The sequence below is a fragment of the Aegilops tauschii genome, chromosome 3, assembly GCF_002575655.3.
Source record: "Aegilops tauschii subsp. strangulata cultivar AL8/78 chromosome 3, Aet v6.0, whole genome shotgun sequence".
Taxonomy (NCBI): Eukaryota; Viridiplantae; Streptophyta; class Magnoliopsida; order Poales; family Poaceae; genus Aegilops; species Aegilops tauschii.
In genome coordinates, this window is record NC_053037.3 from 557,490,410 (window position 1) to 557,505,245 (window position 14,836).

At 41.5% G+C, this 14,836-nt stretch overlaps 2 protein-coding genes across 6 annotated transcripts; one reads left to right on the top strand and one right to left on the bottom strand.

Moving 5' to 3' along the window:
* Positions 1-1,147: 1,147 nt before the first annotated feature.
* LOC109764070 (uncharacterized) lies at positions 1,148-8,544 on the bottom strand. Of its 5 annotated transcripts, none has more exons than XM_073511110.1 (16): positions 8,399-8,544; positions 8,096-8,278; positions 7,759-8,011; positions 7,384-7,606; positions 7,159-7,279; positions 5,391-5,438; positions 4,160-4,534; positions 3,926-3,946; positions 3,766-3,839; positions 3,606-3,660; positions 3,209-3,272; positions 2,794-3,125; positions 2,535-2,666; positions 2,300-2,448; positions 1,884-1,976; positions 1,148-1,521 (listed from the first exon to the last, which is right to left on the bottom strand). In XM_073511110.1, exons 2-16 carry the CDS (start codon positions 8,252-8,254, stop codon positions 1,425-1,427), a joined length of 2,196 nt encoding a protein of 731 aa, XP_073367211.1. In that variant the 5' UTR covers positions 8,255-8,278; positions 8,399-8,544; the 3' UTR covers positions 1,148-1,424. The 5 variants fall into 5 exon arrangements, with proteins under 5 accessions (XP_073367211.1, XP_020178501.1, XP_020178500.1 ...); XM_020322912.4 differs by having other exon boundaries at positions 3,926-3,949; XM_020322911.4 differs by having other exon boundaries at positions 5,274-5,438.
* Positions 8,545-8,870: 326 nt separating this feature from the next.
* Positions 8,871-11,917, top strand: LOC109764071 (uncharacterized). The gene is made up of 4 exons (XM_020322915.4): positions 8,871-9,329; positions 9,418-9,610; positions 11,080-11,280; positions 11,358-11,917. The coding sequence occupies exons 1-4, from the start codon at positions 9,019-9,021 to the stop codon at positions 11,604-11,606; spliced, it is 954 nt and encodes a 317-aa protein (XP_020178504.1). The 5' UTR covers positions 8,871-9,018; the 3' UTR covers positions 11,607-11,917.
* Positions 11,918-14,836: the final 2,919 nt, after the last annotated feature.

Sequence of the window (14,836 nt, forward strand, 5' to 3'; positions counted from 1 at the left end):
GATATCCATTTAACGCATCTCCAACGCGGATCAGCAAATTGTACGCAAAATGTTCAGCACGGTCCAAACACTTTTAAACATCCAACAAGACAAGTTTGGTGGCCACGTTTGGATGGTCGGCCTTACGCTCGGCCGCCCGGCTACGATTTTGGTTCTGTTCGTTTGGGACTAGGGTTTGAGTTGGATGGATGCTTATATTTTTGGACATAGAACAGACGTTTATATTTTATTTTTTCCATTTTCTGTTTTTTCTTATTTTTTCTGTCTTTTCCTTGAATTTTTAGACCAAAAGCCCACAAGGCCGAAACGCAACACAGGTCGGCCAACAGCCGTGCCATGTTATTTCTTTTGCGAAGCCTCTCTATCACTTCGCCCGTTCGCCCTCTTCTCTCCCCGCCCCGACAAATCTGGCCCCTGCTCCCGGCCGCGGCCGGCATCACCTTCCTCCGGCAGCGCGCGCCCTGCTCCTGACCGCTTCCGCCGTCATCTGCTGCCGGCGGCGCCCCCCGCCACCTCCACTCCCTGAACTATGCGACGCGCGTGGCAACCCCCTGCGAGAGCTGCGCGCGGGGCGCCCTCCTGGTGGACGACCACGAGCCACACGGTCGTCGCGAGCATGAGCGCCGACCAGATGTGCTGAATGCGGCTGAAGTTCAGGTTGAAATGGGCGCAGATTTGAATGCAGGCCGCCAGGTATGGATGCTTTCCCCATACCAACTTAGTGTACCGCTTTAATGATTAGCTGAACCTGGATTACCTCCATTATTATTACTACTAGAATGCATAGCACGGATTTCTGCCCATGGATTTACTACGAATTGACTGAAGTCTGCTGTGCTTGTTGAACCAGGTACGTATTAAACTGAACAGAAAACTTGCGTTCTGATAAGACTTCTCTTTCCACAACAGACAACCAAACTTTCCATAAGTAAAAAGATCGTACGGTCAAACTTATCCCTGATCAGTGTACGGCTATGATAAGAAAAAAAACTACTTTTAACTCATACTCCCTCCGTTCCTAAATATAAGTCTTTGTAGAGATTTCACTATGGACCACATACGGATGTATGTAGATGCATTTTAGAGTATAGGTTCACTCATTTTACTCCGTATGTGGTCCATAGTGAAATCTCTCCAAAGACTTATATTTAGGAACGGAGGGAGTATAAGAAAGTGCTCTTTTATCCGACAGTGGGCAGAGTCAGCATCTCCCTTGAACAAAAAGCAAAATTATCCCTGAATAAATCTACACTGCACGTCGACATATGGTTCACCAAAATGTAACATAGGATGCGTGCCAAGTACTAAAATCCAGTGCCAAATCAAATACACAAACCAGAGTTCACTGCACAAACGTGCATCTGCTTAAAAGTCGTCGATTGACCTCAGTTTGTGTGAAAGTTGTCCATTTCCTAGTGCGTCACTTATATGGGGTTTTCATTGCTGTCCTCACTAGCAAATGGTTCATCTTCATTGTCGATGGCCATGATTGACACTGTGTACTCTTGTCCGATCACAATCCTAAAAGATAAAGTTATTAAGTATTATGCGTTCGGCATCACAAGAAATGATAATGATGTTGAAAGGTGTGGCGCATCCTATAAAAAATATGCAGTGTGTAAGCATATATGATGTAGAGGTCGAGGATTATATATCGTTCATCAAGAAAAGAAAAACCCTATCCAAACAAACTACGGCATCGCCAATCCTTAGACAATCTGAATTTTCTTAAGCCCTGGTTTTGTCTTGGTGTTAACTGTCTATTATGTTTACTATGTGACAGAGAAACTATGGTATACTATGTTTTACTATGTTTTAATATGTGACAGAGATCCGACGGCTGGCCGTTAACAAAAGAAAACAAAGAACATGAAACTGGTTACCTTCTTGACCCCATGAAACGTCCGAAACCCCAAATAGCTCCACCAGAGCCAAAGTTCACGATTCTCTCCAGCCTAGGAACTTTGCAGAATTCACTTGCAAGAAAGAAAACAAAAAACATCAATAAGGAGCATAGGTGAGAGCAAAGTAAACATGGCTCGTCAGGCTAAATTTCTGTATCTTTTGCGCGGCAGCTGTAATGTTTGGGTTTTGTGAGCGTTAAGTGGCAAAAGCACGTTTGAACCTGTTTTTGTTTCTTGGATGCTGTATATTGCTCAATAGTGGAACCTGGCCGAAAGTCGCGTTAAAAAAGTGAATATATGCAAACTAGGCACGTATATATCACATCTAATACCACAATTAATTCAGTTGACACATGTTCAGGGTTAACTTCTGAAAGGCTTAGCCAATGTGATACCTGAATTTACTGGAGCTCCAGAAATAAACAGAGCCATCTCTTGAACCTGTAATCAGATATGGGCTATCGGGAAAGGCAATGACAGAAATTACTGGAGACATGAAAGCTTCCATTGTATGAACACAGGCCTTTTCCTCCATGTCCCATATCTGTTAGATAAGAAAAGTACAGACACTACTATTAGTAATGTGTAGCTCGTATGATGTCATTGTATTTTTCAATGATAATGGCATACCTTAGCAGTGTGGTCGTCAGAGCCAGTAATCAAATATTGTCGATCATCACATGTGAAGAAATCGAAACAGTTCACTTTGTCCAGATGCCCAGACAAGGTATATTTAGATTCAGGAGAATCAATGCTCCAAACCTGAACATAAAGTATATGAATTGGCAATTAATGGGTTTTAGATTCTGAGAGGATTATGCACAGGCCAACAATTAAGGTATTGTAGCCAAACTAATAAGTTGGCAAAAAAGGAGAAACCCATATATACCTTTACCGTGAGATCATCTGAAGCACTTGCAAAAATGCTGGTGTCCATTGGGTTAAATGCAACTTGACGTATAGTATCGGAGTGTTCTTCCACGAATGAATGTCTGCACTCCCACCCCTTGCTCCAGTCCCAGAGCTTCATATCACGATAAGCCGATGACAATATGTACGGACGGGTTGGATTGACGGCCATTGATGTGATGAAGCAATCACTGGCGGCTCTGAAGCTTCTGAGTTTCTGTATTTTGTTGTCATAATTGTACACATGGATCACACCATCAGATGTTCCAGCCACAAACCATTTCTTTCTTGAGACAACTTTAACGGAATGAACTGCAGTGAAAGTGCCCAAGTTATTTAGTATGTCATACAACAGTGTATGTTGAACCGGGAAACAGAGAAGTGAGAAAGCATGCCTTTTTTTGGTACGTAAGAAGGCATGACTGACTCCTTCGAGATACTAAATGAATCCATCTGCCTCTGCCGGTAAATACAAATGACAGAGTCAGTTGAATGCAGACGAGAGTTTTCATTTGCTAATACAAATTGATTTTTTTTATGATATGCATTTGGCAACACTGATTGAAAACCCGTCATGATAAAACATACTCCATATATAACGTTCGGGTTTTTTTTTCAGGCTGTGACAAAAAACTAAACTTTCATCATGGTCGGCTAGCATTTGCCATCACCAAAAATAAACATCAGCCTTCTTCCATGACAACAAACTTCGGCAATCGACAGAAATAATGTATGGTACTACTGCAAGTACATGGTAGTATTTACTATAAAAGATAGAATGCATTAACTTGCCTGCGTGTCATAGTTCCATATGCAAACATCTCCGTTCTGATGACCTGTTATAATGCTGTGCGACAGTAAGATATATATCATAGGATAATCGTGATCCACATTCATTTGAACAGGGGAAATTAATATTCCGGTGCTCATATCACATATGCTATGCACTCACCATGGCTCCGTAGGGTGTGCATCAAGGGAGCACAGAACACCATGAGTATTCTTAAGGGATATGATCCGTTGATCCTAATCCAACAAAAAACTGGTCAGCATTAGAAAGAAAAAAACTTCAAAGTTGGAGCATGTATGCAAGTGAAAAGAGAGCTCCATACCTTTATTCTTCTTGAGATTGTCTGCTACATCGAACATAGTACCAATTAAGACCATCAGTAAAGAAAATGCATCAATGCAAGGGAGGATATAAAAAAAATACATCAGGGTACAATAGCATTATTCCAGTAGCTTAGCACTTGGAACACGCACAGAGACGGACGTTACATCAATTGAAAGCAACATCTAATTTGAACGGTAAATACTCTGATCTGTATTAAGTAAAAATGACTGACCGCGGACATTGTCTGTTCTTGCGAAGCAAAAACAGTTTTCAGCATCTCACGCACTTCACTCCCTGACTCTTTAGCTTCATCGAATAACTTTTTATACTTAGATTGGTCTCTCGAAGTAGGGATTTTTTTATCTCCAGACAGACTGCTCTGCAGGATCAGATCATACTCCGTTTCTTCTGGTAGCCTCTCTTGCTGTTGCGTTGTAACAACGAGAGTGTATGTGGTGAACCTGGAAGGCACAATGCCGTATAGTGGGAGACTTGCAAAGCAACGCCAAGGCTTGGTGCTCTTCTCTATAAGCCTGAATACCGTGTGTTCATCTGTGTTGGTTCTGACAGGGAAGCGAAGCTCGACAAGGTACACGTCAAGTTGGTCCTGCGGAACAACTCAGGTTGTCAATCAACATCTTGGTAAATGGATTTTTTTTGCTGAAATCATTTCCCATTTCATCTTTGCATTCTCGTTTTTGGCAAAAAGGAAATATTTGCATGCTTAACTGTAGTTGCACAAGAAGTTCATGACATCTCACATACTGTACTTAGTTTGCTTGAAAACAGGGTGATGTCTCTGTCTCTATTTGCAAAGCTAGTGTGATAAGGTTGGAGTAGGTGACTAGGAAATTTATGTCATGTTTAATTTGGATGAGTAGCGCGTACTTCTGGATAAGCCTTCAGGTTTACTGTAACATGAGACAGTAAAACGAAATGATCTTAAGTTAATAGAACTCACAGAATATTTTTTATGCTATAATTCAGAATAGTCAGGCTTCAGAAACAGAAAGATGCAACTAAATTAACTAACAATCAAACTGAAATTTTATAACACTAAAACTGTTGTTGAATTTCGAAGTCAAAGCTTGAAATTTGAATACCCATAAATCTAAACGCATGCTGAAGAAGAAAACATACTCTGGTCTTTTCAAGTGAATATTACATAGTTGGTTTCTTGGTGAAAACTTCTGTTTGTGTGTGTTAAATTTTGGCAAGGAATTCTATGATAAGGCAAATATATTTTGTCTCAATATCTCCATAGTGAACTTGAGTTTATCCAGAAGCTCCGAGTGATTAACAACAAAGGCAAATGGGAAACACACGAGCTCACATCTTAAACATACCCTCGTTTCCGTGCTTTCTGTTTCAGTAAGCCTATCAATTACATATTGTATACTAGTTGGTCTTCTTGCAGGATTGAAATCAGCGCACTCTATTGCTATGTTAGTGCATACTCGTACTTGCAGTTTCTGTGATGTTTCCAGCCTACTGCTCCACCTTTCAAGTACCTGCAAATTTGCAATTGTGAGTTAGCACTTACACGAATCGACATATTTTTAAGATGAAAAAAAACTGAATATGTATATTACATTATTTGCCCTATTATCTTTTAGCTTTTTTCCAATGAAAGAGCCCCAAAGACTCCAATTTCACTATGAAATTGCCAAATCGGAGAAGTCTTACATGCAAGCATGCGCTTCTTTAGCATAAACATACACTCATTTGACAGAAGCAGAAGAGCACAAAACTTAAAATTCACTGCAACCATTACAACAGGAAGCAAATGTCAGTTTTATTGTTGCCGACAGCATAGCCAAGCCTGGGTGCCACTGTATTCCAACCATATGGATGGGAAATTGTTAAGATATATTGCATTACCCTCCTTTCCCATCAACTTAGAATTTGGGGTGAACTGGTTTGTGCATACATTTTAAGATGGTACTAGAGCCAAGTGTTTTTGAACTCAAAACTCGGCCGACATAGTATTTATTAAAAATGTTTACGGTCTACATCAGTCACATGTCTAAGGCCCGTGGAGCCTTGACGAGAGGGGATTGCTGAGATATATTGCATTACCCACATTCCCCGTCAGCTTAGGAGATACATTGCACTGTGCTCCTTTTCCATCAACTTAGGCTTTTGAATGAACTGGTTCGATACACAGGAGCTTATGGAAATAGAAGGTAAATACTTGAATTTTTACTATATTCATAGTGCCAATATATAATCATGCTTTTGGGTGAACTAGTTCGATACAAAACGAAGCTTATGGAAACATAAGTTGTTTTTTTTACTAAATTCATAGTGCAAATATATAATTGACGTATATAAATACGAGCACCAGGATTTTCTTTTACGAAATTTCGGTAGGAGCACTACCAATACTATTTGAAGAGAAGCTCAACCATTTGTCATCGGAGGCAACCTTTCTAAAGGCCACTGTTCTCACATTAACCAACTCCTTAGCTTAGCGAGTCATCAGCATATCAGTAAGAGTCCTAATATGGTCCTTAATTAAACTATCTGGTAACACTCAAAACGGTCCTCAGCACGATATTTTGGCGCTCATACGGTACCAAGTCATGGAAATACTGCAGCGGGCTTCTGAGTTTCATGACCACTTGAAGTGCTGCCAAAGAACTTAAGGACCTTGGATGTATTTTACTATTCAAAAACTCCGTTTTGTACTCCTGCCGTCCATAGGAACTTTTAGTTCGGTTGGAGTGGCAGGTACCCTTCTGAACAGGTTTGTATGTCTATGGCAATTTTTTTCGGGGATGTCTATGGCAATTATCCAATCTAAACAAGTCGAAGTTGATGTTAATTAGATTTCTACAGAGTGTTCTTGTTTAGCACTTGGAAAACATTACCATTCTCAAATTACGGGAGGTATATGTTATGAAGATTAATTAGTGTGGTATGATCAGTAAGATGATGGCAATGGCATGCAGCTGCGTGTCCATGGTTGAGATGCAGAAAGAGCCTGTGGTTTGACAAGTCATCCGTATATCAGCTTTCGGCGTGGCAAAAAATAATCATTCTAGGGTGTTGTTTGCACTGGTTTTAGAAGTTAGCATCATGGTGTGGACACTTTCATAGTTGAAGCTGATCGAGCACTATAACTTAGTGTAGTGGAAAATATATTCCTAAAAATGCATTAGTCAAAATAAAACACACAATAATTATTTAAAGTAGAGCTTTTATCTAGAGATTGCCCATTGTTCTTACTTCCCCAGCTTCATGGTATCCTTTTGCTCCAGTTAGTATCTCCATGATTATAACACCAAGAGCATACAAGTCATATTTGAATGTAATTACGCCATTGGTGAATTCTGGTGCCAGATATCCACTGCGTCAAAAAGGAACAAACTGGTCAATTAAAGTGCAGAGGTAGTGCTAATAAATTATCACAGGCAAGAAAGCCTGAGTTCTAAAGAGGCTTAGCCAGCTTACGGGGTTCCAGCAACTATTGTAACAATAGTCCGGGTTTGGTCTTCTTTGAAGCACCTCGATACACCAAAGTCAGTGATTTTCGGCACCATTTTATCGTCCATGAGTATATTTGCTGGCTTAAGATCCAGGTGAACAATATTTTGTGTGTGAAGGTAATTCAATCCCTCACAGATTCCTTTTATTATTTTGTAGCGATCACGCCATTCAAGTCCACTAGATGCATCTGCATAAATGGGACAAGAGAAATGTGGTTTAGTATTTGAAATGAAATCCTTGCTATCCGAACTGTAGTTAGTACATGACATGGAATGTAAATTGTGTTTGGGTGTGATGTTTGAACAAAATAATCTTTAGTAAGGAAAATCGTGATCCTACCAGAGATATACTTCAAAAGATCCCCCTTGGGTACATACTCAAAGCAGAGTATTCTTTCTTGAATGCCAGCCATGATAGATTTTCCTTCATATTTTAAGAATTCCTCCTGTGTGTCGCTACAGTATCCCAGAAACCGTACTATATTTTTGTGCTTCGCCTTCATCAGACATTCAATCTCCTGCCAGAACTTATCCTCATACAAATACGTGTTGGACAACTTCTTCACAGCGACCGTGCCATTGTCAAGGACTCCCTGCGGTGCGGCGTGCCCTGCCACTGTTTAGATTAACTATGACCAAGAAGTGATGCCATGCCAGGGCAGTTGGAATTTTCCTACCTTATAGACCACCGCAAATCCGCCACTTCCAATTTTATGGCCCGGAGAGAAATTGTTTGTGATGTTTTCAAGAAGTGATAACGGCAGAGCCTTCGGTTCTTTGGTTTCATCCAACAGCATACACTCCAGGTCGACCCGGGCACGAGCTTGGCGATCCATTCGGGATTAAATAACCAGAGAACCCTTGAAACAAGAGCAAGAACATGTTCGTAGAGACGTGATCACAGGTCAGTGATTGCTTTTCTGGTTTGTACACAGGAAAACTTCAAGCTAGCGATACAAGACAGAGAAAGCAGAAATTACCTAGAGAAGCTTCAGATAGATGTTATCCGCAGCTGGGTAGTGAGGAAGACGAGCTTCAGATGGATGTTATCCGCAGCTGGGAGACAGGTCGTCTAATGATTCCATCGAACGCCATGGAAGAAATAGACCCGCTGTATAATAATAATAATTAATTATTATGTGAGATGTGTAATGTACTGCAAGTGAACGGCTACTTCTAGTTCAACGTCCGTACAATTGGTTAGGGAGCTCCGAGTACATTTTCCGTCCGTCCAACGTCCCCTTCAATTACACCATCCAATGGAGAAAAGGGACGTGCGATTGTCTGGCTACTTCTAGTTCCACGTTTCAAGTTTGAACTGGTCCATCAATTGGATGCATCAGACACATCAAATAATTAGTGCAGCTAGGACCGTTCAACCAAAACCAAGAGAAGGTTCAATCGATCATGGTGCCCAGTCCCATCTGATGACTCGCTGTCGCGTAGTCATCACCTCGAACCATGATTTAGACATAATCAGGTGGATGACAAGTCCAGTTGGACCGTATACCTCAGCATCCATCCCCTTCCTCACCCCCCAACCCCCCAATCCTCTTCCAAAGCGACGACGGAAGAAGCCTAGCCCTATAGCCATCAAGCCATGGCCGCCAAGGACCCATCGTATCTCGAGACCACTACTCTCCTTAGTCAAGAGATCCAGCAAAAGGAGCTTCGCTTCAAATTGTACTTGTTCCAGCACACTCAAGGCGAGCCAAATCGGAACGAGCGCGCTGTATCGTCTTTGCATGCCCCCCATGAGTTTGGGTCCATCGTCGTTCATGACTGGACCATACGGGATGGTCCTAACCTCCAAGATAAAATTGTTGCGCGCGCCCAAGGACTGCATCTCGGGGCCGGTATGAACGAAACAAACTGGTTTACCAGTTTCAACATAATTTTCACCGATGAGAGGTTTGGTGTTTTTACACTTGTGAATTTGTACCACTCCATTGATTCACACTTGTTAACTATGTCGTTAATCTTGTGGGATGCTATTTAGGTTCAAGGGATCCACTCTTCAGGTGCTCGGAACTACGAGCATAAGAGATGGTGAATGGGCCATCACTGGTGGCACCGGAGAGTTTGCCTTTGCGCAGGGTGTTGCCACTCACATAAAAAGCAAGGAACGTGGTGGTGCTGGCCGTGACTGGGAGCTCCGAATCCGCGCTACATGCCTCACCTTCCCCAAACCGGTCAGATGCTATATCTTTTTTCACTCTAGCTTGTTTTTTGTTCTTTTGCAAAATGCACTCTGGCTAGCTTTTAATTATGAGAAATTTTAGGATACGTCCAATGTTTATTGGACTGTTCACTGTCCTCTAAAACTGCCCTTTTTTGTTACATCATTACTGTCTTCAAAGTATATATATTACTTTGACACTCAATTTCTATTACAACATATTTAAAAATCCAACAGAACTACATATTGTCAAGTATTTGTCAAGACAAGTTCATACACATTACTGTTAAATTGTTAAATTTAACAATTGTTTGCAAATTCTATCCAACCAAAATATTTATAAATTGACAAATTCCCAACATTTTGACTATCTGTGAAGTTATTAACTCTTAAGATTCTGAAAGTTAGACTGTACGTACTCTTGTCTAAACCGACAACCTTTACAAGACCAGACTGAGCAGGAGGTTATAGCTTAGAAATAACCATATCATGGTTAGTATACGCTTTCCACTGTCTTTTAAGCCATGAATGTACAAGGGATGCAAATAATGATGGTGAGTAATCAACGTAGTACTGACTTTGCATGCATCAGAGCTTGTGAAAAATAATATGGGGTTAACATACAGAAGATCTGATTTGGCTAAAGAACAGAGAGATATAATAGTGGAATGGACAACAATAAAAGTAACATAAAGAAATAGGTTTCAAGAAATTAAATCCTTTGGATATTTTTCCTATTTGCATCTGTTTCTTTAGTAAGAATAGCGTGAGGCAATGTTTACCCGGCCAGCATGCTCCGAAATTATATGCACTGGCAATACAACAACACTTCGGGTCATTTCCTAATGTACACCCGTCGCATGAAGGAAAGAATAATAACCGGACTCCATCTCAAATACTGTACCATAAATCTCGCGGCATAACCTCGCCACATTTAGAGTTAGTTACAACTTACAACGTCCCTATACTTTTTGTTACAACAAAGGTAGGCGCTTTGCCCATTCTAGTAAGATAGAAAAGGGGAAAACAATACTCCCTCCGTCCCATAATGTAAGATATGTGTCAAAAAGCGTCTTACATTATGGGACGGAGGGAGTACATAGTTTATGTACAGATGTCTTGGCGATCTGAAAAACAAAAAATAAAGATAAAGCAGTTACTAGATTTACATTGTCGCCCGGACACTAGCCTTCTCTCCATATGGTCCTCCACTACACTGCATGGCACCTGCAGCAAAATTATGAAATTCCCTTGAAAGATATACAGCGTTTCCGCTCAAGCCACATATTCCTGAGAAACTTCTGCATCAGACAGTTAAGATTTAAACTATCTCACCTCTGTACAAATAGGTTGGAATGTCTTCAAAGAGCCCCTTAATCTTAGCATGCTAATAACTTGCACATATACAAGTGTAGGTAGCTTGTTGTGCGTCTTTTTTCTTTGCTGAAACAGGATGTTGTTCCTTTGCATATATGTGTGTAGGTCCTTGTAACCAAGATTGGACCATGGGGTGGGCATGGAGGAAAAGAATTTGATATCCGAGAGTCAGTACCTCAACATCTAGAAAGTGTGACAATTAGAAGTGGTGTTGCCATTGACTCAATTGTGTTCTCCTACATTGATCAAGCTGGAAAGAAGCAAACTCTTGGTCCATGGGGTGGCGATGGTGAACTTACTGACACGGTGAGTGAATGTGCACCACATTGCTAGTTCTATCTACTTCTGCATAGAAGAATTATCGATTATCTCTTCCGTTGTAGATCACTTTTGCCCCTTTAGAGATTGTGAAGGAAGTTTCAGGAACAAGCGGTACTTTTGGTGGAGATACTGTTGTGACATCGCTTACTTTTGTCACAAATGTGAGGACATATGGACCTTTTGGAAAACCAAATGGTACTGCTTTCAGTGTCCCTCTTACGGATACTAACATTGTGGGCTTCTTCGTGCGTGCTGGAAGACTTGTTAATGCGATAGGAGTTTATGCGTGTCCTTCTGTTCAAAATTATTAGTACATACATTTTTCAAGAATAACTAGAGCTTTGGCCGGCATCCTATGGGTTGCCGTGGTCTCATGTATCACTACTTGTTTCCCTTTTTGCATTTATTGTCTGGAATGCATATCCTAGCCTCCTGTTTCTGACTAGATCAGCATCACCAATCTCACTGTACTAGTTTCTGAAGTGGGCAGACATAATCGGGAAAAGGAAGTCTAAGTACACCATAGAAGAGAAATGTTAGGCATTCAACTTTAATGTCAAACCAGGTATACTGTACTAGCACAAATATTCGAGATAGATGTACAATGAAGAGTGATAAGTAAGGAGAACATTGCACAACATTCACTGATCAAACAGCCTATCAAATGTGATAGTCTGGTAGAATATTCATTCACGAAGTAATCTGTCAAATGCTAATAGTAATGTTTCACGCAGGCTGGGCCCAAAAGATCATCAAACTGTAGGCACCATCAACCTAAAGATAGCATCCATGTCACTAAAAACACACCTTAAACTGAACATGCCCGTTAATATTTGATAGCTCGCCATGCGCCACCTTAAATGCCGACTGAACTATTAAGATTAAAGAAAACTGCAGATAGCATTTAATCTGAAGACAAACATGGGGCAGCTTCGGATGGAGCCTGTTGTCAGCCACAAGCCAGTTGCAGTACAGTATAAGGAAAACACCCAGTTTGCTAGCCCAATGGACTGCCCAGCCGGCTCCCAGCAAGGATCCGACCGCGAAAAACGTTTCATGCAAAATGCCCTGAATAGGCGAGTAGATAACATTTCATTCAGGCTGTAGAGACAGATAAGAGCTAGAAATTTTATCGAAACCAGCGTTTGCATATAAGAGCTATAAAATTAAGGCCTTTGGCATGGACAGTTGGACTGGGAGATATTGGGATCGATGGATGTAAAAACTGGTTAAACATCCAGTGTTTTTGGACATCCAGCAATGGATGATTGGTGCCTACGGTTTGATGGTCGGCCCACGCCCGACGTTTGTCCACAAATATTTGATTCTGTTCGTTTGGGACTAGGATTATGGATGCTTATATTTTTGGACATCGAACAAACGATTCACACACACATATTCTATTTTTCTTAATTTGTATCTTTCCTTTTTTTTTTCCTTTTTTGGGGCAAAAGTTAGCCAGCCTTTATTGATCAATTGTTATGTTCTTGAATTTCAAAAATTGTTCGCAAATTTAAAAAATGTTCATGTTTTCTCGAAAATGTACACAATTTCTAGTAATGTTCGTGAATTTGAAAAATATTCATGATTTTAAAAATATTCATGAATTTGTAAAATAATGTTCACGAATTTGCAAACAATGTTCATGATTTAAAAAAATGTTCAGAATTTCATAAAATGTTCATGATTCGAAAACTGTTCACGATTTCAAAAACTGTTCATGATTTAGAAAAGATATTCACTTTTTCCCAAAATCTTTACGAATTTGTAAAAAAAAAATTGGCAAGTTGAAAAATGTCCACAATTTGAGAAATTTTGTTCAAAAATTTGAAAGATGGCCGAAAAAAGAAAAGAAAAGAAAAAATATAGAGAAAAAAGAAAATAAAAACGCAGAACATTAAAGAAAAAGTAACAAACTAAAGGAAAAACAAAAAAAGGAAACAGAAAGAAAAACAAGAAATGAAAGAAAAATCAGGAAAAAAAATTAAAAAAACCATGGGGGAGAAATCCCTAAATGGGCCAGCCTAAAAAGCAGCCGACGCTCTAGGGGGTTACACACCAACTTGTTATTTGGCGACCTACGTGCCAAATAGGAGTGGCCCTCCCAACCTCCCAGCTCCCACCGCTTTGGAGTTGCCCTAACCAAACCTGGTCATATGGGTCGTGTCTTGCAGGTCAGGCACGACAGGCGAATACAAGGGTCGGGCTGGCTTTCGGCACACCATGGAACACGACTGAATCCTTGAAGCCAGGCCTTATGACTGGTCACAACAAGACCCTTTTATTATTTTTTATTTAGTTTTTATTTTATGTATTTTTTTCTTATTTATTTGCCCTTAAATTCAAAATTTTAGACCAAAACGGTCCAGAAGGCCGAAACGCAACGCAGACCGGCCCATATGGCCCATAAGGCCGAATATCATCACTTCGCTAGTTCGCCCTCTTCTCTCCCAGCCTCCCAGCAGCCACCGCACGTACCGGCAGTTACGGAAGGGTTCCCCTAGAGGCGATCTAGGGTTCCACCTATCCTCCGGTGGCGACGTCGGAGTCCACATAAATCCTCCACGCCGGCGGGGTTTCTTCGGCGGCGGGGAGTCACCACAGCGGCGGCGCCTCTGGGATCCGCTTGCATGGCGAATTTACCACAAACGAAGGCGTTGGGCGGAGAAGGGAGCGAGAAGGAAGAGGTGAGGGTAGACCCTGATCTGGCGGCGAAACAGCAGGTGGGGGAGGGAAGTTTGGAGGGAGAAGAACCTAGGATCATGGAGGGAGGATCGGGGAGTGGAAGCAGGGAAGCAGAGGTGGAAGTTGATGAAGAGGAGGAGGGGGACTATTACGGACCGTCGCCGGATTTGGAAGACAGATTTGCAGGGATGAAATTGCATGGAGAGGAGGAAGATGATCTAGATCTGTCCAGTGAAGTTGATGATCTGATAAGGGGCGTGCGTTGGCTAGGGCTGTTCCGCGTGTATACCACGAAGCCCTTCAGCCATGCAGCATTGTTGAAGCAGATGAGGAACGCGTGGGCGGCTGCACAAGGAGTAACTTTCAACGTGAAGGGCCCAAATTTATTCTTGTTCCAGTGTCACTGCCTCGGAGACTGGAAAAGGATCATGGATGGGGGTCCGTGGATCTTCCGTTATGCTCCTGTTATCATCCAAGAGTATGATGGTTTCACCGATGTTTCAGAGTACAAGTTGAACAAGGTCCCTCTGTGGGCTAGAATCAAGGGGCTGCCGGATGGTTTGACAGCTAAAAAGGAACTAGCGGAGAAGATCGCGACCAAGGTTGGAGAACCGCCTTTCACCGTGATTGTCAATGAAGGCAAGATCAATCCAGCAAGTGCCCTGAGAGTTAGAGTTTTTGTGGATGTAAGCACGCCTCTGGTGAGGTTTGTACCAATTACCCTCAGGGAGTTAAGAAGATATCCTGTCTTTTATGACAGGCTGCCGGACTTTTGCTTCTTCTGCGGCTTGATGGGCCATACGGTGGAGGAGTGTGGAGATGGCATACATGATCCTCGCACCTGTGAGTGGGGCGA

Bases quoted from the DNA above. Each gene is read 5' to 3' on its own strand.
- LOC109764070 (XM_073511109.1), bottom strand. From the start codon at position 8,254: ATGGATCGCCAAGCTCGTGCCCGGGTCGACCTGGAGTGTATGCTGTTG. The intron at 8,012-8,095 runs GTAGGAAAATTC...GCCGCACCGCAG, and splicing joins GATTTGCGGTGGTCTATAAG to GGAGTCCTTGACAATGGCAC. The intron at 3,840-4,129 runs GTATTTACCGTT...TTGTTGGATTAG, and splicing joins TTTACTTAATACAGATCAGA to GATCAACGGATCATATCCCT.
- LOC109764071 (XM_020322915.4), top strand. From the start codon at position 9,019: ATGGCCGCCAAGGACCCATCGTATCTCGAGACCACTACTCTCCTTAGT. The intron at 9,330-9,417 runs GTTTGGTGTTTT...GATGCTATTTAG, and splicing joins ATAATTTTCACCGATGAGAG to GTTCAAGGGATCCACTCTTC. The intron at 11,281-11,357 runs GTGAGTGAATGT...CTTCCGTTGTAG, and splicing joins ATGGTGAACTTACTGACACG to ATCACTTTTGCCCCTTTAGA.